Consider the following 26168-nt stretch of genomic DNA (forward strand, 5'->3'; position numbering starts at 1 on the left):
TCATTCCTTCTTGCTTTCTACATATTGAAGTAATGTCAGACTCAATACAAATAAGACATGTCCTGTAGAATTATTGCTTCTAACCCCTTTTACTTCTGAGCAGATTAGAAAATCTATTATTCTTCTGACATGCTAATGAGTCTTTTAGCCATTTTTTTCTAATTTCAGAATCTTTGAACATTCTGTCTTTTTCCTTGTACATTTTTTTCTTCATCTGCTCAGTCTGTTTAGGTCTGTGGTGGCTAACCTTTTTGGGCTCCTGTGCCCAAAATTGTGCACATGCTTGTACGCTCACTCTCACGTGCCAGCACCTAAAAGGCAATGTGCCCCCCATGTCCCCTATGCATGCGTGTGCAATCCCCACCCACCACCACCCCGCTGCCCCCTTACCTGCACTGCACCTCACAGCTGATTTTTGGTTGGTTTGAGGCCTTTTTTGGCCTCCCAAAGGCTTGAGGAAGGCTTCTGCAGGCTTCTACAAGCTTTGTAGGCTGACATCTAGCCCTGTTTTGTCACTTCCAGTTTTTCCGAAAATACTGGAAGTGACGACACGGGGCTAGATTTTGGCCTGCAAAGCTTGTAGAAGCCTGCAGAAGCCTGCAGAAGCCTTCCTCAAGCCTTTGGGAGGCTGAAAAAGGCCTCAAACTGGCCAAAAATCAGCTGTGAGGTGGGCATATGCACAGTGAGGTAAGTTTGCCTGCAGCTCGCGTGTTGGCACAAATGTCTCTGCCTGCCACCTGTGGCACGCTTGCCATAGGTTCGTCATCACAGGTTTAGGTTCTTCCTGAACTGGCTGTATTATTTATTCACATATGATTTTACAACCATGGAATTGCAGCTCTTCACTGTATTTCACAATAATCGCCAAGCTTTCCTGCATGTAGATACCTAAGAAATTAAGTTGGGAAAGATTCCTTGTAAAAATACTTACAAGTAGGAGTCCTCTACATAAGATATGAAGAATTATGTAGAGCTATTATCCAGGTTCCCAGGCCCTCAAAATGTGACTATGCCAACAGTGTTTGGGATCTCAGAAAATGCTCATTTGTTGAAATGTTTGTATTATCTTTTACACCAAAGATAGACTCTTTTTAAAAAATTGATCTTTTTAAAATTATAGGGTGTTTTAATGTTTGTTCTATGGCTTCTTTTATACGCTGCCGAGACACATGTTTCGTGAGTGGGCAGCTATATACATGTAAGGAATAAATAAAATGATTTGTTGATTGGGATGGACAACCAAGCCTTTGAGCCCCATGTAGTCCTTTTGTTATTGTTGTTCAATTGTTAAGACTTAGCTAAGTTGTGTCCAACTTTCAATGGCCCTATGGACCATAGCATGCCAGACACACACACCCCATTGTCCATGCAGTCCCCAGAGTGGTTCAAACTGTATCCTGTAAAAATCCAACAAATATCCAACAAACATTTTTACAAATAGATATCTTCAGGATATCTGAAGAGACAATTCAACCCAATAGAATTAGCCCATCCCACTCACTCTAGTAGAAGGGGACTGCTACAAACCCTGTCTGTTAAGAATTCCAGCAGGCAGGATCAAGGAGAACCTTTTCCACTGTGGCCACACGTCCCTATGGAACACTCCACCACCAGAAATGAGAACTTCTGCCACTTTTTTGGCCTTCCAGAAGGATGTTAAAATCTGATTTTGCTAATTAGTTTGGGGCCCTGAGGGGGGAGCTTACCCCTAGAGATGGCTGATAGGGTAAGAAGATGTCATCCCCATGCAGTCTTGTCTCCTCGGTTCTATGTTTTGCATGGTTTTTAAATTTTTAATTGTTTTTCTATTTATCTTTTTACAGTTTGTAACCCGCCCATCATTGCCTTATCATGTGTGCCATATAAATTTAATAATAAATAAATAAAAAATCTGGGCCTCGCTTTAAAACATTGCTGACTTGTGCTTTATCCATTGTAACCTCACTGGTCTTTCCCCCCCCCCCCAACAGATCAGATTAAATCACTGTTGAGGAATTGCTGTTGAAAAAATGTCCCTGTATTCTAATTCATCTTCTATATATTACAAGAGCCATATGGGCTGGGTTTGGGCAAAAGAGCGTACACAGCTCATCCATGGTAGGTACAACTGAGGACTTTTTCCTGTATCAGTATGCAAGAGTCTGTCCAGAAAAAGTAAAAATGGCAGCCTAGAGGGTGCCACGAAAGCTTTGTCCATTCTGTATTTGCATCAAATGTGCAATGTACCTAAAAAACAAGTAGAGTTTTGATTGTACCATCTGGTTGGCAATGTTTTTGACCATCCCGTGGCTTATTTGTTATTTGTTTATATTCTAGCACCTTGCACAGAATTTAATATGCAGCTGCTTAATTTATTAGCTTGGATATCTAATGTTTATCTTGCTGCATCTAATGTTTATGTTGATAGAACAATTTCTGGGACTGTCATTTTAGAAGCATTGGGATGTTTATGGGAAGGAATATCTTATAAAAACAGCAAGGCAGGGAATGCATTTCTGAAATGAGGGGTGGTAACAATATTTCCCCAAAGTAATAGATCATCTGGCAGTTTGTCCAAGTGACACTAAATACTACACCTGTCCTTCTGGTCATTTTTCTCCCTGGTCATATTCTTGGATTTTTTTTTAAACAATTACTTGAATAAAAATAAGAAGATAGGATTATGCAATCAGAAATGTCTATGAAAAATACCCATCATCTTGACTTTTTGAATCCTCTTTCTGCCTAGCCCTCTAAAGTTGCTTTGCAGAGCAAGCCTCCTTCAAGTTGCGCTAATGGCAATATGGATATATCTATGCAGCTCTCATGCAAACCCTAAAACTGGTTTACGTTTACCTATTGTTTTCTGGTTTAGAATAATTATTGATTTATTTTTTTTAAAAAAAAGAGGGTTTTTTTTTTTAACTTCCTAATCCATCTTCAGCTATAAAATATCTTGGTAGTTTTCAGTCCATGTATTAATTCAGTCTAACCCTGCTTAGCTTCATGTGATCAGACAACAAATCATTTACGAAGTGTTACATTTGTTTCCAAGAATGTTGAAGCAAATCCTCAAAAATGTGGAACACAGCTACAGTCTAGGAATCTTTCCAAGTCTGTCTTTCTGCTGGTGTGTGTGTGTGGGGTGGGGGTGGGGGGGTGAGGTAGTGGGAAGAAAAGGTAAGAAGAGGTCATAGAGAAGAAATTGCAGGAGTGACGCCATCAGAGTTATGCCTTGGGACAGGGGTGGGATTCAAATTTTGTAACAACCAGTTCTCTAAGCGTGGCTAGGTGAGCATGGCCATGTGACTGGGTAGGTGTAGCTTTTTTTTTCCTCACCCCCTCCCCCCTCATTTTGGGGCCTTCTGGGCCTCAGGGAAGCATCCTGGGGAGGGAGGGTTGCTCCCAGAAAGCTTCCCTGGAGCTCAAGAAGAAAAAAAAACCTGAGCATAGGGGGGCATGCAGCAACCCCCTGCGCTCCAATTTGGGGCCTCCTGCACCTCAGGGAAGCCTCCTGGGGGGTGTTTTTGCTCCCAGAAGGCTTCCCTGGGGCTCAAGAAGGAAAAAAAAACTGAGCATATTACAGGCGCGCAGAACCCCCTGTGCTCCATTTTGGGGCCTCCTGTGCCTCAGGGGATCCTCCTGGAGGGGCATTTTTTTGCTCCCAAGAAGCTTCCCTGGGGCCCAGGAAGGCAAAAAGGGAGGGGGTGCTGCGTCCCCCCTCCCTTTTTTACTTTCCTGGGCCTCAGGGAAGCCTCCTGGGCGAAGCAGTAAGTAAGCGAGGAATAGGAACAGCTGATGGTCGGGGGGGGGGGGGATACCTTAAGGAGTGACTGGGGGAAAGTACGCAGTTAGTGATGTCGGGCATGTGCGCAATGTTGCGCATGCACGATAAGGACTGACTGGGAGGGGAGGGGGAAGGGTGGGCAGAAAGGGGCAGGGCCAGCCAGGGGAACCATTTGCTGGTTCTTCGAACTACGCAGAATCATAACAACTGGTTTTATAGAACTGGTCCGAACTGGTAGAATCCCACCCCTGCCTTGGGACATGGGTGCTTCATGAGTGGCCACACATATGTTCCACAGCACTGAATTATGTTTTTTAAATTCAAATGTACCTATTAGCTTACCCCAAATGTTGGGCACCTCCAGCATAATATACAATTCATTTCTACAGCAATGTTTACTCTATGAATTTCAGTGAAAGATCACGACCATAGCAACTATTTCCCTCCATAACTTTTAGCTGTAGTACTAGCCTTAATGGGTTAACTTTCATTCAGCATTTTTATTTTATAGGGTTTTTTATGTTCCTAAGCAACTGTAATTAGAAGAGGAATACAGGCTGACACTATAGAATTTCCAAAGGATAAATCTACAGCAGATGGCAAAACTCTTCTATTTTTCAGATGACAGCATTATGTACATCCCATTTACCTTCCTTCAGCTCCTGAGATCAACCAGATTTTCCAGGCTTCAACTGTTTTCCAGTCTTCAGTTGTATAGACCCAGCATTTTGGTGTTTACCAGAAACTTCAGCAACTAATTTTTCATCATCAGTCATTCATAAAATAAATCATAATGCCAAATACTCTACTAGGAAGGGGATAAACTCCTACTCCATGGGAAACAGTGCTTTTCAAAATGTAATATCAGGGGGGAAATGATGAGGACGGTACACAATTGAAAGTCCTATTTTTTATTTTTTTTATTTAAAACATGCTTATTGTAACATATCTTTCAATCAACTTTGGACAGCTCCCAATCAAAATATTTTTTTAAAAGCTATCTATCATGTAAGACCAATATGGATGTCTTCTGAATGAAGACCTTTTCTAGCAGCATTTTCAAATCAGTGGGGTGGCTCTTGAATATAAAAATTATCTCTGGATACTAAGGTTTCATTTCCCACTATGAAGACAACTAAGATCTGTCAAGGAAGAAAAAGAAATTGTTCCACATGGGACATGTTGAAATGGGAGGATAATACCCTTATTGAATTTTCCCAGGCTATGCATTAAATTAAAAGAGACATAGAAGCTTATGATCTTGAGTCACTTTCTCAGCTGGCATGCATGTTCACCTATTTTACAGGAGATGCGAGAGTTTCCAGCTGTCAAAAGTGCTTAAGCAGACCTAAATCTAACATTCTAATTTGTTAAAGCATGCTTGCTAGAAAGCTGTCCCAATAGATTTCAGTGGTTTGGATTTTCAAGCAAGCATGTTGGGAATTGAACTTGCTGTATCTTAGCACCAAGAACACAAGTTAACCAATACTCAAAAGATTGCTTTTTCTAACCACCACCTTTTGTGTCTCTGAGTACAAAAGGGTTAGTCAGGAAAGCAGTGAATCTTAGTAAAAATCTCTAATTTCAGGCAAAATCTCTCAGTAACATTTCTAAAGCCATCAAAATGGGCCTCCATGTTGAAACTAATGAAAAATTCATTTTATTTATATAGTTGGTTTTTTTTGTAAGTTCAACATGGCATACACAGGATTCACTGAAACAGAGTGATTGGTCCAGAGAGATCCAATTAGATTGATCGGTCAAGTGGTATCTTGAAACTGGATTTCTCTACTTAAAGTCCAAGTACTGCTTTCTACCAGCTTTCCAGAAAAAGGCTCATTTGGACCAATGTTGCCCTCATTCCAGATATTGGCAATTGGAAATGCAACCCCCTAGGAAAATACTTCTGTCACTGCCATATTGAAATATTCAAGAACTGTGAGAAGGGATCTCAAGAGTAGAATTTGAGCAATTAAAACCAAGGAAAGGGGCCAAACAATGCTCTTGGTGCATATTCAAGTGCCCCATAGATTTTCCTCTTGATTTGTTTACATTAACTCACTCACTAACTCACTTTTACTTCCAAGGAAGTAAAATAAATAACCATAAACTTGAATGTCCAAATAAAGATTTGGGCTTTGGGAGTTTGGCAGACCGGCTTGGCATTACTGTGGAGAACTGCAGGCAATGTCTTAACTCATCTTTCTGAGGTAGGCAGCAACCAGCTCAGAGAGAAGAAAGCAAAATATTTTTCTCCTTTTATTTCCACCTATTGTTCCAGCCATTGTCCAGACAACTCAAAGCAGGTAGAAATTAAGTGAAAGAATAAATCTGTTTCTATACAAGGAAGAAGAAAGACCTAAGTACATATATATATGTGAAAAGAGATTGTGCATGCTGTCATATCTTTTGGATTGCTTCAGTATTTTTTCAAAGAACAAGTGTTATTCCAATAATATATTCCGTCTTAAGTCATACTATACCATGATATCATTTAAGTTTGCCAATCTAACATGGATTGTTTTTAAATTTTCCCTTAAACAATAATGGAGAAATCTTTTTTTTTATTATTATTATTGCAGTAAGTGGTTGTTGTTTTTTTTTTAAAAAAAAATGAGTGTAAGATAACAAATCTTGGCTTCCTTGCATAACTTTAGGAAATTTGATTTGTATAGGATGTAGAGAAATGTACAGAATGTTATGTTTCTCAGCATATCCGGCCACAGATAAGTCTTAAAAGTTCAGACTGCCTAAAAGCCTTTATCAATTTCTTAACAGATTCTTGTTCTTAATAAAGATGGAAAGGAATAGAAAATACTGCCTTTATTGCCCTCTAATGGTGAGATGAGCTATGGTATAAGTAAAAAGCAAATACTAAACTGTTTAACCAGTGATCACACCCAGGATCATACATAAACATAGGTAGCTGTCATACAGAGTCAGATCATTAGCTCATGTCTGGAAGATGCTAGGTGGGTGCTAGGTGGGTGCTAGCATCTGGAAGATGCTAGGTGGGTCTTTCAGACAAACTAACATGTATCTAACTTTCAGCCCTGTCGTATTTAGTCATTTGGGTGCTACAACATTGTCAACATAGTCATTGTGAATGGCTGCAGCCATGCTTTGTATAGAATTGAAAAAAATTATAATTATTATTCTGCTTTCAGAATGGCTGCTGGTATAACCAAGATTTTTCACAAACAATGTTAATTTTGTGAATACCTCTCCAGTTTCATTGTGACATGTCCTTCACCACTTTGATTCATATCTTTGTGCAAACATTCAGACATGAAGCAGGTCAGGGGAAGTCCCCCAGGGGTTTCGCCAGTAGACGGAAAGAGAGAGACAAAGCTTGCAACTGGTTTGTGTTTCTTCCTTAATATTCAAAACACAATCTGGCATAACCATTATTTATTGCATGGGGACTCAGGTCTGCTCTAAATGGTAGAGGCATCTATTCATCCCAGAATGGAAACGGATGGACAAGCTCCTCTAGCATGTTCTTGAAAACTGAAAAACAAAATAAGGTTAATTTGTGTCTGTGTTACATTTCATTTCAGGAGCAAAATCTTAGAGGCAAGGCAAGATATTTCAAGAGTGCTTCATAAAGCAAAACGATTTGATTGAAACAATCTGCTGCTCTCCAAAGCCTTTAAGACCCAGAATTGCTCCAATTCTGTTTATAATTTTCAAGGAAAAAAAATTCAGGAATTAGGGAGTTATCCTACTATTGTATCTTCAGCTAATTTGTTTAATTTTAAATGTAATTAAATCAGATGTAATCCTGGTCACATTCCTTTTATGAATCTTACTTCTGGCATGCTATTCAGAAGACATATACACTCTTTGGCCCCTAAAATATTAGTACCCTAACTTTAAAGGAAGCACAGCTACACAACATCAAAAATGAGGCTATCTCAATTCAGCTTCCCACTTTTAGACCTAATCATATCAAAATATTTCCACATGCAGAAACCCTAGATAATTCGTTTTTACTTCTCAATTGAACTGAATATACTTGGTGGGGCTACAAGATGGTCTGTAAATCTGTAGCATCTCAAAGTTAGCACAGCATTAAACCTCCTAAGAATTTCAAACTTCATTTTTTTTTTGTTTTTAAAAAGCACATTTCTATTATAAAAAAACAGCTTGAAAACAAATGTTTCTTTGTTGATTATGAGGACAGTCAATAGTTTACAGGCAAAAAGAAGTGTGTGGCTTTATTTCCTGACTTTCTTCTAAAGAGGTCAAGTCAAGTCATCGTGCGTAGATATCATCTCATGTGTAGTTAACAAACCTTCATAACCCTGTGAGGTAGGCTGGGCAGAGAGCAAATGATTCAAACTAATCCAATAAGCTACATGTCAGATAGAACTATGGTGGGGTAGTAAGCATGCTCTTCCTGAGGGTATTTGACTGAGACAAAGAATCTGAATTTTTTTTAGTCATCCTCCAGCAGTATGGAAGCCCAATACATCTGGCTTGAGTATGGAGATGTCTTTGCTCTCCCAAGAGGCTTCCAATCATGTCTTTCCTTCTCTAAATATACAGGAGCCATTTTCTTTTCTTCTTCAGCATCAGTGGAGAGTTGGCAATGCAAACCATTAAGAAGGAAGGAGACACCTCTGAAGAGCTCGCTTAACCATACTTAGGACCTGGTATTCTAGGTTCCATCCTTTCTGAAGGATACTTTTGGGGTTTTAATTTAGTTTATTTGAAGTGTGAGGCAGATATTAATGAGAAACCAAAATAAATATAAATACTGATAAGTATTTGAGTTAGTTCTTCTTGGCACTTGGTGACTTTATGCATGTTCTTGCATTATTTTCTTGGCAATAATATAGAAGCAATTTGTTGTGATGCTTTTTTTTTTTTTTTTACTCCATAGCCTGCTTATAGCCCTGGGATTTCATTATGTTTTCCACTGAAACATAGGTCTGGCTTTGCTTAGCTTTTTGACAAGAGCCATGATTGGGTGGATTCTACCCTCTTCCTGGTCTAAGCAAAGATACAAAGAAATACATAGGAACAAAGAATCACATTTGCTGCAAGAGCATTTTCTTGCACTCTTTCTCTTTGGTTCAGGCTGTCAGAGGCTTTCTGTTCATCTCTATCTTGTAAAGGACTTTGCCTTTTGGCACTGAGGATGAATGGGGGGCAGGTTGAATATTCTCTCCAAGGATCATCCCCATTTACTTCTTATCACAGACAATCTGCAGTCACATACCTTTTCAGCTCCTATGTTGTGCATTCATTATCTTGCTTTACCCCGCCCTCTTCTGCTCAATCATATTAATTCTCAGAGACTGCCTGGAGAAGTCTGCTGTTTTCTTGGTGAGGTTTTTCAGAAGTCATTGGCTATTGTATGAAAGTGGCTGGCCCAAGGTGGCCCAACTTTCTTTGTGCCTAAGGCAGGGCTAGAATTCACAGTCTCCCCGTTTCTAAGCTGATGCCTTAACCACTACACCAAACTGTCTCTCAATCTTGCTTCAACTGACTCTTTTACACCCTCTAATCCAGGGCTGTCAAACTCGCGGCCTGCGGGCCAGATATATCACATGCTAGCCATGCCCACAACCAGTTTGGCAAAGGAGAATAAAGTCCCTATATGTCACATGATGCTGCCATGATGACACAAGTTTGAGAACCCCTGCTCTAATCTTTTAAATAAGGCCCATGTATGTGAATGATGTCTTCTTTACATGTTGCTGATAAAATAAAATAAAAATGAGCTTGCTTTTTCACTCAGAACACATTAGCTGATGGCCAGCATATATCCATTTACAACAGCCCACAAGATTTCTATTCATTCAGAAACACAAGGGACTAGAAGCACCAGATGATGATTATCTTCTTTTCTTGGCAGAGGGACAATGATGTCCTTTCTTCATGAGTTGTGAATTCCGTAACAGATGGATCACACATCATGTCTTCCTTCACTTAACCATCGGGCCCGATATGCTGTCCACCCTCTTGGGCTCTTATTTGTTTGGGAATCAGTAAATATTTGAGCCAACTTGGCCTGGATCTTGCCTTGCCAACTGCAGTCATCAAACTCAGTGGCAGCAGCCAAGGCCAAGAAGAAGTAACTGGCTGCATCTTGCTCATCCTGAGAATAAAACGAAAGAAACAAAAGTAAAGCACTGGAAAGCATTTCCAGTCAAGGCTGAAAGCATGATAGGGATGAAAAAGGGTCCATTGCCTAAGAAATTTAGAAGAACCTTTCAACACTCCCTATTTCTGCTGACTGCCAGCTGACTGCAATTTGGCAGTTCGAATCTCATCAGGCTCAAGGTTGACTCAGCCTTCCATCCTTCCAAGGTCAGTAAAATGAGGACCCAGACTGTTGGGGGCAATATGCTGACTCTGTAAACCACTTAGAGAGGGCTGGAAAGCACTGTGAAGCAGTATATAAGTCTAAGTGCTATTGCTATTGCTACAGATTGGAACTTTAAATGGCTATTCCAACTCTATGTTATGATGCCTCACCCCACTCCCAAAAAAATATCTGTATGACAAAGAAACCTTGAAACTAGTATAACCCTATACTTCAAGCATTCCCCAACCCCCCAAGTTTATAATGAGGCAGAGTGCTGTCAAGTAACACTCCCAGTTTATGACTTATGCAGAGCAAATGAATGAATGCAGATTTGATTGCTTGGAATCAACAATTCATTAATTTCATACATGTTAAGAACAATTAATAAGCATGAAATAATATAATATGTATGAAGGGACATACGGTGAGTTCCTAAAGGAGCAGGGTGGAACTATTGAAAACCATATCCAAAGCAAGGGTATTTAGAAAGGGAATGGCAACCGCAGAACAAAATAAGGACAGCATCAAAAGTAGAAGACAACAGGGTGGCATATTATAAATCACAGTTGACAGCCTGCGACGCAGGCCACATGTCATTCTTCCAAGCAGTATGTGAAGCTTCCAGAACCCTTCTAAATTAGAGTGTATCAAATTTGGACTGAAAAACCTCTGATGAATAATAAGGGGTAGGAAAAAGATTCAGAGAGTTCTAGACTTTTACTGACATTTACTAATTCCTTGGAGATATTTACATTCTGGCTCCGGTTGCTATACTCCAAGGTGCAACCAAATGTCTATTTTAATTTGAAAAAAGATGGACTTCCGGTTTGAAGGGCTTCGGCGACAGACAGAAATCCGCGATCGTGCGCATTTTCTGTCTGGGCTCACCGCTGGAGCGCCCCGAGCCGGCTGGTTTCGGGGTTAAGCCACCCCGTAGAGGTGGTGAAGAGGGGGGAGACCACCATCGGGGTCAGGGAGAGCCACATCTCTCTTCCTCAGCTGACCATTACTCCCTTTCCCGAAGGCGGTTGCAGCGGTGGTCAGAAATGCCACCACAAAGAAAGAACTACGACCCGGAAAAAGAATGTACAGGAGGAAGATAAGAAGTGAAAGTTTTGGCTGACCAGGTTAAATTGTAAAAGCAACAAACAAGGTACCCTGGAATTTAAACTTACAAAAAATAACATCGCTCCCAAAGAAGAGTCGGAAGCAGCGAAGGAAAGTGAAAAGGGAAAGGTTTGGCTTTTTTTCTTCTTCTTTCTCCTTCCCTATACTTACAACTAAGAGACTTAAATAAGAAATCGGAAAAATCCGCTTTGACATCAATAGGCAATTAAGCTGAAAATAAAACAAAATGCCAAAGGGATAATAAAGATTTCTTGACATTAAAAACTTTCTTTTTCATAAGCAGGAAGGGAGAGAAAAAGAATAAGGGCAGGATCTGGAAGAGGGAGGAGACTGCCTGGAATTAAAAAGAATCTAAAGTAAAACTTCAACAAGAAGAGTATCTAAAAGATACATTTTAACGGAAACTTTGCAACTAAATAGTAACCCCAGGAAGAGAAAGTGAAAAAAAAAGAGCAAAAAAGAAACAGCTATTGAGATACCAGCTATTTGGATTATTTGGTGATCTTTGGATTTTTGGTTATTATATTTGAATGACTGAAATCAATCGGGTGGTTGTTTAAAAATTTATACAATGGCACCACTTCTGGATGAATTGAAAATGGAACTTAAAAAGTACAAAGAAGATGCACAAGAAGGGAAGGGTTCCTTTGGCTTTGTTTTTCAATTCTTAGAAATGGAGATTTGGAACTATGAGAAACAACAAGAAAAGACTGCAAAACAAGAAGACAGGGACAAAGAAGAAGCCATCTTTAATGAACAAGTAATTCTATGTGGGGAAGAAAAAGGAAAGTGGGGGGAAGAGAATGGAGAATTTAAGACTTAAAAAAACAACCAAAGAAAAGAAAAATAATTCAAAAAATAAGTATAATATTGGAAAGCAACAGAAAAGGGGAATACAGAAGAGAGAAATAGAGGTAGAGAGACAAGGGGGTAAAAAGGGGAGCGAGAAGAAGAGAGGGAAGAAGGAGAGGAAAAAAAGTTACAAAGGACCAGAGCAAGATATAGAGAAACAGGACCTATTTAGAGATAATGGGTGAAAATCTAACTGAAAAAGGAATTCTGTAAAGGTACTAATATTGTTATATTAGTAATAGAAATAAGTTTGGAAAATTGGAAACAATGTATGATTAAAATGAGGGATAAAATAGTTAGTATAATTTAGTGAAATGTTTGTGAATAAAATAAGTGAAATAAAATAAATGAGAAATTGAATTAGGAAGGAACGGGAACATTTTAATTAGTTAATGTTTTATAAAATATAAGTGAAGAGGAGGGGAATTAACTATGGAAAGCTTATAATTGTTCCCATAGAAGTATGATATTTAATTGAAAAGTAATGTTAAAGATGTTAAGACTTTAATGAATATTAATATTAATGATAGAATTGAATTGGAATGGAATGTTGTTTTAATTATATACATTTATAATTATTTTCTTTTTTTAAGAATACAGTGTCTATTTTAAGAATGTACCAAGCAGAATCCGAATGGAAGTTATGTATTATGTTGAATGTTACAACTTTAGGGAAAAGATATAAAGGCGTCATACTCCAATCAGTAACTACAGGAGAAATTTTGTTTAATGGGAAAAGATAATAGATAATTGAAACAGGACAGACAAAAATATAAATACAATGATTTGAATCAAGATGAGATAATTAAAATAAAATTGAGAAAATTAAAAGAGGGGAGAAGCTATGCAGAAAATGTAAAATAGTAATAAGATATGGAATAGAATATAAAAATGAGCATGAACCTGAATTTGTGTCTGTGCGGAGAAATGTAACCCGGGATTATGCTGCTTTCAAAAAAGATGTTTTATTTGTATTTTTTTTCTCTTTGTGAAAACTCAAATAAAATTTACAAAAAAAAAAAAAAATTGAAAGAAGATGAGGAATTATTGAGTGTGTGAGAAAGGATCACCGTGGCTCAACTTAACTGAAATGGAATAAAGTAAAATTTAGCTTTTATCCTAGCTTTAAAGTATATCCCTTTGAATGATTTGTCATTCAAAGGCCTGACATAAATAATATATCCCTTTTGTAAACTGAAAAAATATTAACTGAACAAAGGTGACTTGAAGGTCCAGAAAATGGAATAGTTGCTGACACTGCAGCAAAAAAATTGCACTCATTCAATATTTTCACAAGATTCTAAATATCTTCATTTTTAAATGCGAAGTAAATCAAACCAGAGCATCTTTACTAAAATGCTACTGGTCGTTATTACATTACAGGTGATATCTTTCACCTTTAATTTATGGAGGGTGAGATCTCCCAGTCGGTAGTAAACCTTGGAGTAATATATGGCTTCTTGAACCCCTTGCAATTCTGGTGAGTGCAAAGAGAGTGTCCTCAGGTAGCAGTCTTCAGCCATCTCATACATTTGCAGAAGGTAATACACAGTTGCCAGCCGGTGAAAGGCAACCAATTCTTGCAAATGATCTCCTGGAAGAAGAAAAGTGTCAAAATGGCATAAATGACTATTGGATGATTGTAAAGGCTGGAGCATTTGTACCTCTCCCCTTCCTCCTAGAACCCTGAAAGACCATGTACTTCAATCCGCAAGCAGCAACATTTCAATTGTTGCCTCCCCAGTTCCCAGGATTTGTGAAGACTGCACCATGTTCCCTTGCCGCTACCCTTTTGCTTCCCCATAAAGTTAATGTGCGATAACAATCCTGCATGCTGAAAAGTTTTACAGAAACAACCAAAAAAATCAATGCAAACAATTGTTATTTTTATGATATTCCTAATATCATAAAAATTCAATCTGATAGGGAAGAAATGACAATTTCATGTGGTAGGTGCTAAACAGTCCATTGCTGCAATCTTGAAAAAATGTGTATACAATGTTTCTATAGACACAATCGTTCATAGCGGAAATGAAAAAAATGGAAGGACAGAATCCTTGCTTGAAACATGATAATGTAGGTGATTAAATTTCACTGCGATGAAATTGAACGTGCCATCTTCAAAAGCTCACACAGAAATATTCTACTCTAGGAAAAAAATATGTTGTCCCATGTTGAGCAGTTACAGAACAAAATAAAGACAGCAAAAATGACAAGGAAACGTGAAACACATTCAATTTGCTTTCAGTTAAGAATTTCTAGGCTTTTGCTTGCAATACCATTGTCAACTAACTATTGTATCTAAAAGCAAGCAATGTTTTGTACAATGCTGATTGAGTCATCTCTGTCTGGGACATCAGAAGGAAGGATAAATGTATGTGGTAATTTTTTCCTAGTGGTTGTACATTCATAAAATCTGTGAAGGCCATTTCTTTGATTCTAAATGAAGTCAAGTATAATAAATGTCCACTTACCTTTGTAATGAGATTTTGTGCCTTTTTAAACATTTACTGAGGCCAACTTGAGCATTTTAAATTGACTTGGGTGACACCATCTTCTAAGAGATGTATGTTGGCTATTTTTCTACTCACAAATCGTTGACAATTTTCAGAAAATCACTTAGATATTCTTGTGTTATAAACCTACCTACATCCACGCTGAGTCTGACTGCCAAGGTAGCAAATTCCAAAGCATTTTCATAATTGTGGAGCCCAATTTGGAGTTCAGCTAGCTTGTTGAACACTCTCAATTCCATTTGTGTCTCTCTCAATTTCCTGGCCAAAGGTATAGCTCCTCCCTGGCAAAAACATCAATTTGTCATGGTGTTTTCATAACTTTCTACTATCCATCCTCTCCCTGCAGCCAACCAAGAGTCCCCCAGAGATGTCACACAAAGCAAAGAAGACCTGATTCAGTCTCTTTGATCATCATTTTCCTTAGCATCTTTTTCTTATAACTGAGATGAACATATCTCACAGTGTTCAGGTTTATAGGTAACAAGCGCAAACATAACTTTCGTGAGCTCTCATTTTAACCTTCTCTTGAACTTTAAATGAACCTGAGATCATTTTGTTTTGTTTGTTTCCTTGTTTGGGGCAACTGGATGGCTGCCCATCTGGCTTTTGCCTAGAACCAGATTTAAGTCTATTTAATTCAGCAAAATTAAAGCCTTCTGTCTCTATAAATTTAACACAGTTTGCACGCATTGTTTAATATGAAAGAAAAGGCTACCATTGGATCAATCAGACCATTATAGACTTATAGGAAGTAGGCAATTTTCTAAAAAAAATATGTTGATTTCTTATTTTTAAAGATGAAAGGGCTAAATATTTTTGTCCTTTCTTTTTTTTAAAAAAGGGAACAACTTCATTAATGCTTTGAACACTTAAAAAGAGATTGTAAGGTTTTGTTACTAAAAAGAGGGAAAAAGCACACATACACAACATACACACACACACACAAAGAAAGAGAACTCTTGCTTACTTTGTAGTTAAAGATATTAAAGTAAAGTTTTTTTTAGAATGCATCCCTCAGTACATATGGAAGAGGGACAATTCTTGCAAGCACCACCAAGCTGTCAAATGCCACAGTTGCACCAGAATGCAATTTTTACCCTAGCAGTCAACAGCAGCAGCAGCAATCCAGGTTTCTTTTTTTAAAAAAAATGCTTTTCCAGTATTACCTGAAGGTATTAGGGACTGAACCAGTGACCTTTTGCAATCAAATCATGTTTTTGCAGTCAAATCATGAGGGCATGATTAAAATAAAAAGATGATACATACACAAAGAGCAATAACAAGACAATTCTTCACCACAATCTTACTTCCACAATTAACAGCCACAACACAATCAGTGGTCCTCCAACTATACCCCCAGATTCCAGTATGCTTCTTTTCATCCAGCAATATTAGCACATAGGCACAGAAGGAATCACTGGAGTAGGTTGGTGGTCCCCTCTACCCTCATGATTTATGTATGTGTGTGTGTGTGTGTGTGTGTGTGTGTTATATATATATATACACACACACATATATATATATATATATATATATATATATATATATATATATATATATATATATCGCGGGTACTTACATGTATGGTATTCAGCTTTGCTCGGGTATTTTCCCACGTCATTGTAGTTGTGCTTTTAAAGTTGTAGCAACGTTTCAGCAGAATCTCATCTGCCATCATCAGGCTTCTGTCTGATACACGACCACGGACCAGAAGCCGTACCGCAGCTGCATCACTGCCCGCTTCAAAACCCTCTGACCCATGCATGAAGCAAACTGACGCCCACCATGAGGATGTGGCATGACCACGAACGTGAGGCCAAGCAGCAGGATCACAGCTGTACTTACATGCATGGTATTCAGCTTTGTTCGGGTATTTTCCCACGTCATTAAAAGCACAACTATAATGATAACTTTATAATAATAATAACTAATAATTATTAATAATTATTAATTAATAATAATAATAACAATAACAACTTCAAAAGCACAACTATAATGATGTGGGAAAATACCCGAACAAAGCTGAATACCATATATATATATAAGTTATCGTGGGTATTTATATGTATGGTATTCAGCTTTGTTTGGGTATTTTCCCACGTCATTATAGTTGTGCTTTTCAAGTTGTAGCAACATTTCGGCAGAATCTCATCTGCCATCATCAGGCTTGTGTATTGTGTTCGTCTGTGAGTCAGATTTTCACAGCCTTTTCTGTTTTAAATTTGGTGCTAACCTACTGTTGTGCCAGAATGGTTTTTTCTTCATCCTGATTGGTTGGGAGTCTTGGTCTGTGTTTATTGGTCTTGGAGTTTGCTGTGTTCTGCTTGATTAGTGTTTCTAAAATCTTCTGTCTGTTTTGTAGCTTTTTTTGTCTTGATTGGCTGGCAACATTGTGTTTCCTGTATTGGAGGCTTTTAGTGTGGCTTGACTCCGAGTAAACGGATGGCTATCATTTATTAGGAAGCTAGGTTTCATCTGGGTGCCTGGTTGGGGTGTGTTTGAGCTGGAGGTATCAGGGGGTTCTGTTTGTGCCCAGGTGTTTGCCTGGCTTGTGGTGTGGAGATTTTTTTTGTTTGAGAGTGCAGGCTTCCAGATAATTGACAGTCTGGTGGAGTCATCTCTTCTATTCATGCTTTCAGGTCTTTTTTCAATCTCTATGGCTTCTCTGATAATTCTGTAGCTGGGGTTTTCTATAGTGGCTAGGGTTTTGGTGCCATTGAAGTCGATGCTATGACCTGTGGCTTTCATGTGTTGGACTAGTGAGGAAGTGTGTTCCAGCTTTTTTACTGCATTTTTGTGTTCATCTAGGCGGGTACTTATTCTTCTATTGGTCTGTCCAATGTATGTGGCAGGACATGATGCACAGGGGACTTCATATATGCCTTGGTTTTCCAGGTCAATTTTATCTTTGGGGTTTCTTAGGATGGCTGCTATTTTTCTGTCTGTTTTGAAGGCAGTCTTGATGTGATGCCTGTGTAGTATCTTACTGATTTTGTCTGTAGTACCTCTTATGTAGGGCAGGACAGCTGTTCCATAGGTCTGTTCATCTTCTAGGTTTCCATTATGTCTCAGTATGTTTTTGTGGATCAAGCCAGTGATTTTGCTCTTGTGGAAGCCGTTAGCTGTCAGTACTTTAGTCAGGGTGCATAGTTCAGTCTTTATGTGTGTCTTGTCTGCCAGGCGTTTGGTTCTGGTGATTAGTGTTTTGGCCACGAAGTTTATCTGTGCTGGGTGGTGGTGGGATTGGGCATTGAGGTAGCGGTTGGTGTGTGTTTTCTTAAGCAGATCTTCTTGTTCCACGTGTAGATCTTTGATCATTTCCAAGAGGTGATGTGAGTTTTGTACATGTGAAGCTGCTGCTTCAGCATGGGGCTGTAGATCAAAGATAGCCGTCCGTTTACTCGGAGCCAAGTCGCACTAAAAGCCTCCAATACAGGAAACACAATGTTGCCAGCCAATCAAGACAAAAAAAGCTACAAAACAGACAGAAGATATTAGAAACACGAATCAAGCAGAACACAGCAAACTCCAAGACCAATAAACACAGACCAAGATTCCCAACAAATCAGGATGAAGAAAAAACCATTCTGGCACAGCAGTAGGCTAGCACCAAATTTAAAACAGAAAAGGCTGTGAAAGTCTGACTCACAGACAAACACTATACAGAAGCCTGATGATGGCAGATGAGATTCTGCTGAAACGTTGCTACAACTTTAAAAGCACAACTATAATGACGTGGGAAAATACCCGAACAAAGCTGAATACCATACATACATACATACATACATACATACATACATACATACATACATACATTTTTCTACTTCTGCACAGTTTCTTTCCATCAATGTTAGTAACACCCACTAGTGGCAACCTCTAGAGATGTCAGTACAAATATATCTTGTAGTTGGTACCCTGTAATATTGCACTGCCTGATGCCTGTTCTTGATTCCATTGAAGAAGACATCTCCTGCCTCTTCATATAATCCCATGGCCAGGTGCAACTCTTTGGATTTCAGTGCTGTCTCTATGGATGCCTGAAAAGGGAAACCAGAGAGATTAACAGCTGAAGCAATAGCATCATAGAAAAAGGGTGACTGTTTGCTCAGAACAACTTAAGACACTTCAATTTAGCTGCATACACTTTAAGACTCTTATGCCTAACAAAATACAGAACACTTCATGACAATTTTTTTTTTAATTTCAATGGCAAAGACCTCATAACTCTGAAGGAAAAAGTGGAAATTAGGTGGAAAAGATTATTTTACTTTGTAACATTTTTTTTGGGGGGGGGGGGGGGTAGTTTGATGTTCATAACTCTAATGCTCTTCTATTCAACCCCCTTACTTTTTACTACCAAATCTCTGAAATCACCACACTACAAATCCAAATGTTGCTTATAAATCTAAATTCTGCATCCACAAATGAAAGTCATAGATTTTCGGTATTAAATATTAGATAAACCAATATTAAACATTAATATTTAATATGACCTAATATTAAGATAAGCGTGCAATATGCAATTGCACATTTTGTATAAAGCTTTGAGCACAAAACATGCACTTGTGCAATGCAGAAGATCTGTGGTTCAGCCAAAATCCTATATCTTGGCTGAACCACAACCATATATATAATATCTACCGCTATCTATATATATACATATAGTAACAAGAGAGATATTTACTGTTATGGTTAGCGATACCTTGTATTGTTAGACACTGACTCAGCATCATCATGTGCCAGACACAAGTGAAAACTCACATTTTATAAAGATTGATAAGTGATCTATGTTATCCAATGATTGAAATCACACTTTTGCAATAATCTTCTACAAAGTGGTTGGGTAAAAAGTGACAGCTACTAAAAAAGACCAAGTCCCAAGCCAGGAAGATACCAACTTAGAAAATCACTTTTTTATGTACCTGTAAATACATTTCCACAAGTTCATTCTCTTGCATTTGATAATAGAGCTTACCAGCCTGTAACCAGGCCTGGGCTGTTTTAACAGTTTCCTCCAGGTCAATAAATATTCTGAGGCTCTGCTTGGTACAGTCCAATGCCTGTTTCAAAGATCTGTTGGATTTACATGTATTTCATTATTACAAAGAAATTAGTGAAACTCATGCATAGTCAAAATAAACCATCCCATTTTGATCCACTCTATAAAACAATCCTTACAAGAAACTGTATTGTGACCTTCACACAGGCTGAATTATTTCCTTTGGTTTTAAATCCAATGAAGACATTTTTTAAACCAGATGGACCTTTAAATAGGTCCTTAGATAAGTTCCTATTCTAAAGATATCACTCTTAATGGAAGGACAACTGGATTTCCAATAATGTTTCATGATAAAATGATATCACACTATGTGGTATATGTTTCCCCTATCTATCATGTTGGAGACACTCTATAGAAGAAGTTTCAGAATGATGCACACCCTGTTCACTACAAATAACATGTGAAATGTGTGTGTGTGTGTGTGTGTGTGTGTGTGTGTAGGTGTGTAGGTGTGCAGGTCTTGGCGTGTTCGGGTCTTTTCCTGTGTAAGATTGAGAGTATCTTGGCGATGTTTCAATGAGGTCCCACTCACCATTTTCAGGCTGATGCTTTCAAGTTTCATGCTTGTGTGAGCAAAGCGTGATCAGAGCTGTCGTCTCTCTATAAATACTGGTGGAGAGGTTGGCTGTGTTGTTATTTCTTGATTAGTTGATGGAGTTGATGTTTGCAGATTGGTTGGCTTTTTCGTAAGAACATGTGTTGCTGAGGTATTGGTTGTGTGTCTATCAGCCTCCTGTGTTGTAACGACCTGGGTAATGGGCTGTGTGATGATTTTCTGAGTTCTATTGTTGTGACATCCTGAATCTTGTGCTGTAATCTCCTGGGTAATCTCTTGGCCACATGGGAAAGAAAAACTGGACAACTTCCTCACATACCTCAACAGCCTACACCCCAAAATACAATTCACCATGGAAACAGAAGCCAACAACCAACTTCCCCTCCTGGACGTCCTAATTTACAAAAAAACCCAATGGCTCCCTAGGACACACCATCCACCGGAAGAAAACACACACCAACCGCTACTTAAACGCACAATCCCATCACTACCCTTCACAGATCAACTCCGTAGCCAAGATCCTCATCTCCAGAACCAAACACCTGGCCGACAAGGACCACCTAAGAACAGAATTACACACCCTCACTAATGTATTAATTTCCAACCGATTCCAAAGAAACACAATTACCAATCTAATCCTAAGGGGGACACCCCCAAAAAACTGAGACACAGAACAGGACAACGGTATTGCCCTCCTTCCCTATATCAAAGGCACCACAGACAAAATCAGCAAAATTCTCCACAAACACAATATCAGGACAGCCTTCGGCACTGACCCAAAAATAGCCAACATCCTAAGAAACCCCAAGGACAAGTTCCAGCTAGAAAACCAAGGAGTTTATGAAATACCATGCAACAATTGCCCAGCCACATACATTGGACAAACCAACAGGAGAATAAATGCATGCATCGCAGAACACAAGAACACAGTCAGAAAAGAAGAAAATACTTCCTCCCTTTTCCAGCACCTTAAAGCCACAGGACATGAAATTAATTTTGAGGGAACCAAATTAATCTACAATACTGAACACTTCAACAAGAGAATAATCAGGGAAGCCATTGAAATAGAGAAACACCCCCATAACATGAATAAATGGGATGATACCTCCCGCCTACCAGACATCTGGAAACTAGCCCTTATCAACAAATGAGTCCCAGCCATGAAAACCAACACCGGATCCAAAACAACACATGACTCCAACACCAATCTCCCTCACCAGACTCAAACCCAAACCCATCCCATAGACGAAAGGCAACCACCATCCAGAAACCAGACCACGGCTGCATCACTAGCTGCCACACACCCCGACCCCCAAACCAAGCTAACTGACACACGCCATGAACACATAGCCAGGCCTCAAACTCAGAACCAAACCAAAACCCGGAACGTCACATCACAGCCACCCGCTCAGGATATCACATATCACAAACTCAGGAGGTTACACCACAAAACTTCAGGATGTTAGAACACAGCCAACAACCCAGGAGATTACAGCACAAGATTCAGGATGTCACAACAATAAAACTCAGGAGGTCATTACACAGCCCATTACCCAGGTGGTTACAACACAGGAGGCTGATAGACACACAGCCAATACCTCAGCAACACATGTTCTTACGAAAAAGCCAACCAATCTGCAAACATCAACTCCATCAACCAATCAAGAAATAACAACACAGCCAACCACCCCACCAGTATTTATAGAGAGACACAACACAACCCTTGGATGTGTGGCCTCATCTTGCAATATGTGGGATATCTGTTCACTGGTACATTATGTTATCATTTTTTCTGTCACTTGAAATAGAAGAGTTTTACCTCAGCTTCCAAATAGCCCAAATAAATGTGGACTACCAGGCACTAAACTTTGGCTTTTGAGAAAGAGAAGAACAAAAGAAAGAGAGGAAGGAAGGAAGGAAGGAAGGAAGGAAGGAAGGAAGGAAGGAAGGAAGGAAGGAAGGAAGGAAGGAAGGAAGGAAGGAAGGAAGGAAGGAAGGAAGGAGGAAGTGAGGGAAGGAAGATTTCAACAGAACATTAGCTGGCCCTGAGGTTCCTTAAAATTCACTACAGATGAAAAGATAGATAACTGCCTAAATCACTAACAAAAGAATAATCACTATATCACAAGCTGCTAATCATTTATCCTAATGTGATATACTGTAAATATCATATGATATGATATCATTTAACATGATGTCATATGATATTATACTCATATGATTTCTGGAGTGTGATAATTCCTTAAACAGGAATTGGTATAGCACAATCTGTTACTGGAAGTCATGCCTACTTGCATATTCCTAATACTGCTTCTTATTTCTATTATTAATACTACTACCAACTATTAATGTTAATTGTTGAATGGTACCCCCTAAAAAAAGAAGTCATATAATCTACAGTATGAAAAACACACATGAAGGAAGAGGACAGGATCTGTAGCAAGAGGACATAATAAGAAATAATTGAAAGGAGATCATAGCTAAATCTAAGTTATTATTGCTGTATATATAAAATCCATTCCATTGTGAATCCCACCACGCCACCAAAAATTAACATTAAATAATAAAGCTGCAAGAAATGCATTCAAGAGATTTAAAAATAATAAGGAAAAAAAGGTTATTTTTTTATTATACAGTTTAAAAATCATGTTATGAAGAGACAGTTTCCAAGATCTTGGATAGCAACAGAAAGCCCAAGTAGATATAACAGCAAACTGCTTTCTTCAGGCACAACATCTTGAAGAAAGGTGAGAACCAGGTAAAAAACAATCCATTCTCTTTAGTTTCTTTGCCATATTCATTTTCCTCTTCCTCAAAAAATTACAGGCAGTATCATTTTTATTGTCTTCCATTCATACCAACTCTTGAGTAGCATATATTCAGGATAGCACAAGCATTCATTTAAGGGGCAAGATCATATGCCACTGACTTCTTTATGCTTCTTTATGTGACCCATTAAGTCTTTAAAGCTAGAGAATTCTCACTGTTGCCTTGGTTGAGGGATATAGGCAGTGCTATCTTTCTGCTTTTAGATGTCTTTCCTCAAAGGTTAGGCTCTAGATTACAGGGCAACTGCCAGACAGCATTGCAGCTGAATCAGTGACAATCTTCAGAGATCAAGAAGATAGACCAGCATTTCTTAACCTTGGTACCTTTAAGATGTGCGGACTTCAACTCTCAGAATTCCCCAACCAGCTGGAGAATTCTGGGAGTTGAAGTCCACACCTCTTAAAGGTATTAAGGCTAAGAAACACTGTGGTATACACATCTTTAGATCATGGAATACCTCCATCTCTGAAACCAATATGCTGTTTGTGTCCAAAGTCAATAATGGCTATGTTACCAATGTGTAATCTTTTATTCTAGTGAATTCATTAAGATTGCTCTCCTCTCATTCTATCACCAGGCTATCCAGAATGGGATAGGCTTAAAACCTTGCCTCTGACTTCCTGCAAATGTAAGATTTCTAATGCCCCTCTCCCCTTTTGTAGTTATGTCAACATTGCCTAGTTGTGAAGAAGCCACTGCTTTGAGAAAAGAGGAAATCTGTCTTTGAAGCGGGTAATTAGAAACCACTTCGATATCTATAAGTAAGTAATGGGGGAAAGGAATAACTGTGAGAAAGAAGAATAACTTCATTGCTCTGAAGAAATCTGGTTCTGAGCAGTCTGTAATCGGAGTAAGCATTTCAGATAGAAGTCTTATTTATTTATTTATTTATTTATTTATTTATTTATTTATTTATTTGATTTGCCAATTGTTTACAAGATAATAAGTATAAGTGTATACATAGTTGTGAATACATGAAATGGGTACATATAAGAAAAATAAAAGAAGAATAAGAGAAACAATAGGACAGGGACGGTAGGCACGTTGGTGCGCTTATGCACGCCCCCTACAGACCTCTTAGGAAAGGGGTGAGGTCAATAGTAGACAGTCTAAGGTTAAAGTTTTTGGGGTTTGGGGAAGAAACTACAGAGTCGGGTAGAGTATTCCAGACATTGACCACTCTATTGCTGAAGTCGTATTTCCTGCAATCAAGTTTGGTGCGGTTAACTTTGAGTTTGTATCTATTGTGTGCTCTTGTGTTGTTATGGTTGAAGCTGAAGTATTCATTGACAGGTAGGACATTGCAATGTATGATTTTATATACCATGCTTAAGTCAGACCGAAGACGGCGTAATTCAAGGTTTTCTAGTTCTAGAATTTCAAGTCTGGTGGCATAAGGTATTCTACAACAATTCCTTGTTCTCAGGAAGATAAACTGAAGGAGAGGGGAAATACATTCAGACATGCAAGATTCTGTTATTATAAATTTGTAATAAAAGTGGTATTAGTATATATAACTCAGGTTTCCAAGACTGGTCTACCTTGGAGGGCTCATAAAGTACATGGATGCAATTGCCAGACAGAAACAATGGGAGGGAGATTAGAGTTTAATATTGTTTTTATTGATTTTTTTCCTTTTTATTTATTTTTTAATTCTTTTCTTTTTTTCCCCCTTTGCTCTTTTCTTTCTTTTATATAATTATGTCCATTTATTTTTAGAACAATGACAAATAACTATGTTATCAATATTGATCTCAGAATGTTATAGAGATTTTAATGTGTTTTCTTAAGATAATATATGGAATCTAAGTCAATACATTTAATTAACAAATTAATGAAATATTGAGTTAACACATTTTAAATTTTATGATAATTATCCATCTTTCTTTGCTGATATTTATTTATTCCCTGTATCTTTTTCTGCTTTTTTTAAACTTATGTAGCTACTTATTCTGTTCTTTAAATGTTTCAAACAAATTATTTATTAAAAGAAAAAAAAAACAAAGGAAAAGGTGAGAACTTGAAGCAAGTGAACCACTACGACAAACCTAGCTTGAAATTTCTGGTGACTGATACAGATTTTCTCCTGTGCATGCACACACTTCTTTTTGGATCCTGGTTATTGTATGTGGGTCCAGTGTTTTCTTTCAGCCACTTGTAACAAGGCATATTAATACTTCATAAGTGTTAACTATTACTTGTTAACAAAGGAGCTTTGAATTCAATTTGCAGTACATATATTGACTTTCTGCATCTGAATGCAGAATTGTTTCTATATCTTTTTTAAAAGCAAAGAAATCTGTGTACAAACTTTCTTTTTGCCTCTTTCTTTATATTCAAAATCTCTCTCTCTCATCTGTATTTATCTGACAAGTGAACATATTATACGACTGATGAAATGACTTCTGGTCTACCAAGAGAAAACGTGCTCTGTTTTAAAGTGTCACAGATATTAATCTGTGCCACTTTTCTCAGAGACCAAGACAACTAAACATGGGGGAATATTTCATTCTTCCTAAATGATACATATAAACTAATAATATCAAATTAGTATTATTTATTGTTTTAAGATTTTTTCCCCTTCTTTCCAAAATGTTCAAAGCATCTGACATTAAAGTCAATGGCAGAAAATATATGAAAAACTAATGAATCTTTTTGAAAAGATGGTATTTTTTGCTTTATGATCTAGTGTTCAATGGATTATAAACAGTGGAACGCATGACCCTTGGGCTTAAAGACATCAATATTCTAGAATTTCATGCTGTAAATATTATTGTTTTTCATTTAAAAATGATAAAAAGGAATTGATTTTGAATGACAAAATCCAATGTAACCAAAACACTGTTCAAAATATTGTAACACTTTGAGTCCTAATCATTATTTCATCATTAAATAGAGAACCTGAGTGCTGACTCACCTGGGTGTATGTAAACTTTGGTAGAGTTGGCTAAGGTCCTGTAGAAGGTAACCTTCTTTTTCTTTGTCCTGGAGTTGCCGAGCTAAGAGAACGTGGTGCTCTTGGTATATAATGCAGGCTCTGGTATCAGGATGCACTTTACTATAGAAATGGCAGAGGGACTCAGTGACATGAAGTTGACCTACATAGCATCAGGTAAGATAGAGATTTTTAAAAAAAAAAACCT

The 26168-nt window shown here is 38.1% G+C and overlaps 1 protein-coding gene and 1 long non-coding RNA gene across 9 annotated transcripts in view; one reads left to right on the plus strand and one right to left on the minus strand.

Annotated features, from left to right (window-relative positions):
* The first annotated feature begins 4663 nt into the window (after positions 1 to 4663).
* LOC148132131 (uncharacterized) lies at positions 4664 to 7069 on the plus strand. The gene is made up of 2 exons (XR_015747622.1): positions 4664 to 6738; positions 6778 to 7069. It is a non-coding gene; the product is annotated as an uncharacterized LOC148132131 (long non-coding RNA).
* Positions 7070 to 7125: 56 nt separating this feature from the next.
* SH3TC2 (SH3 domain and tetratricopeptide repeats 2) overlaps positions 7126 to 26168 on the minus strand; it is a 58660-nt gene continuing 39617 nt past the window's right edge. For 7 of the 8 annotated variants that reach the window (XM_026688306.2, XM_087955448.1, XM_087955447.1 and 4 more), the window contains 6 exons: positions 25943 to 26123; positions 19504 to 19654; positions 18496 to 18618; positions 14712 to 14862; positions 13463 to 13659; positions 7126 to 9875 (listed from right to left, as the gene is read on the minus strand). In XM_026688306.2, the coding sequence (XP_026544091.2) occupies positions 9684 to 9875; positions 13463 to 13659; positions 14712 to 14862; positions 18496 to 18618; positions 19504 to 19654; positions 25943 to 26123 (995 nt within the window). In that variant the 3' untranslated portion in view covers positions 7126 to 9683. The remainder of the gene's footprint in view (positions 9876 to 13462; positions 13660 to 14711; positions 14863 to 18495; positions 18619 to 19503; positions 19655 to 25942; positions 26124 to 26168) is intronic. The other variant, XR_015747621.1, reaches the window with a different exon arrangement.

Source organism: Notechis scutatus, chromosome 2 (assembly GCF_049901735.1).
Source record: "Notechis scutatus isolate UNSWTSFEM ecotype Mainland chromosome 2, rNotScu1.2, whole genome shotgun sequence".
Lineage (NCBI taxonomy): Eukaryota > Metazoa > Chordata > Lepidosauria > Squamata > Elapidae > Notechis > Notechis scutatus.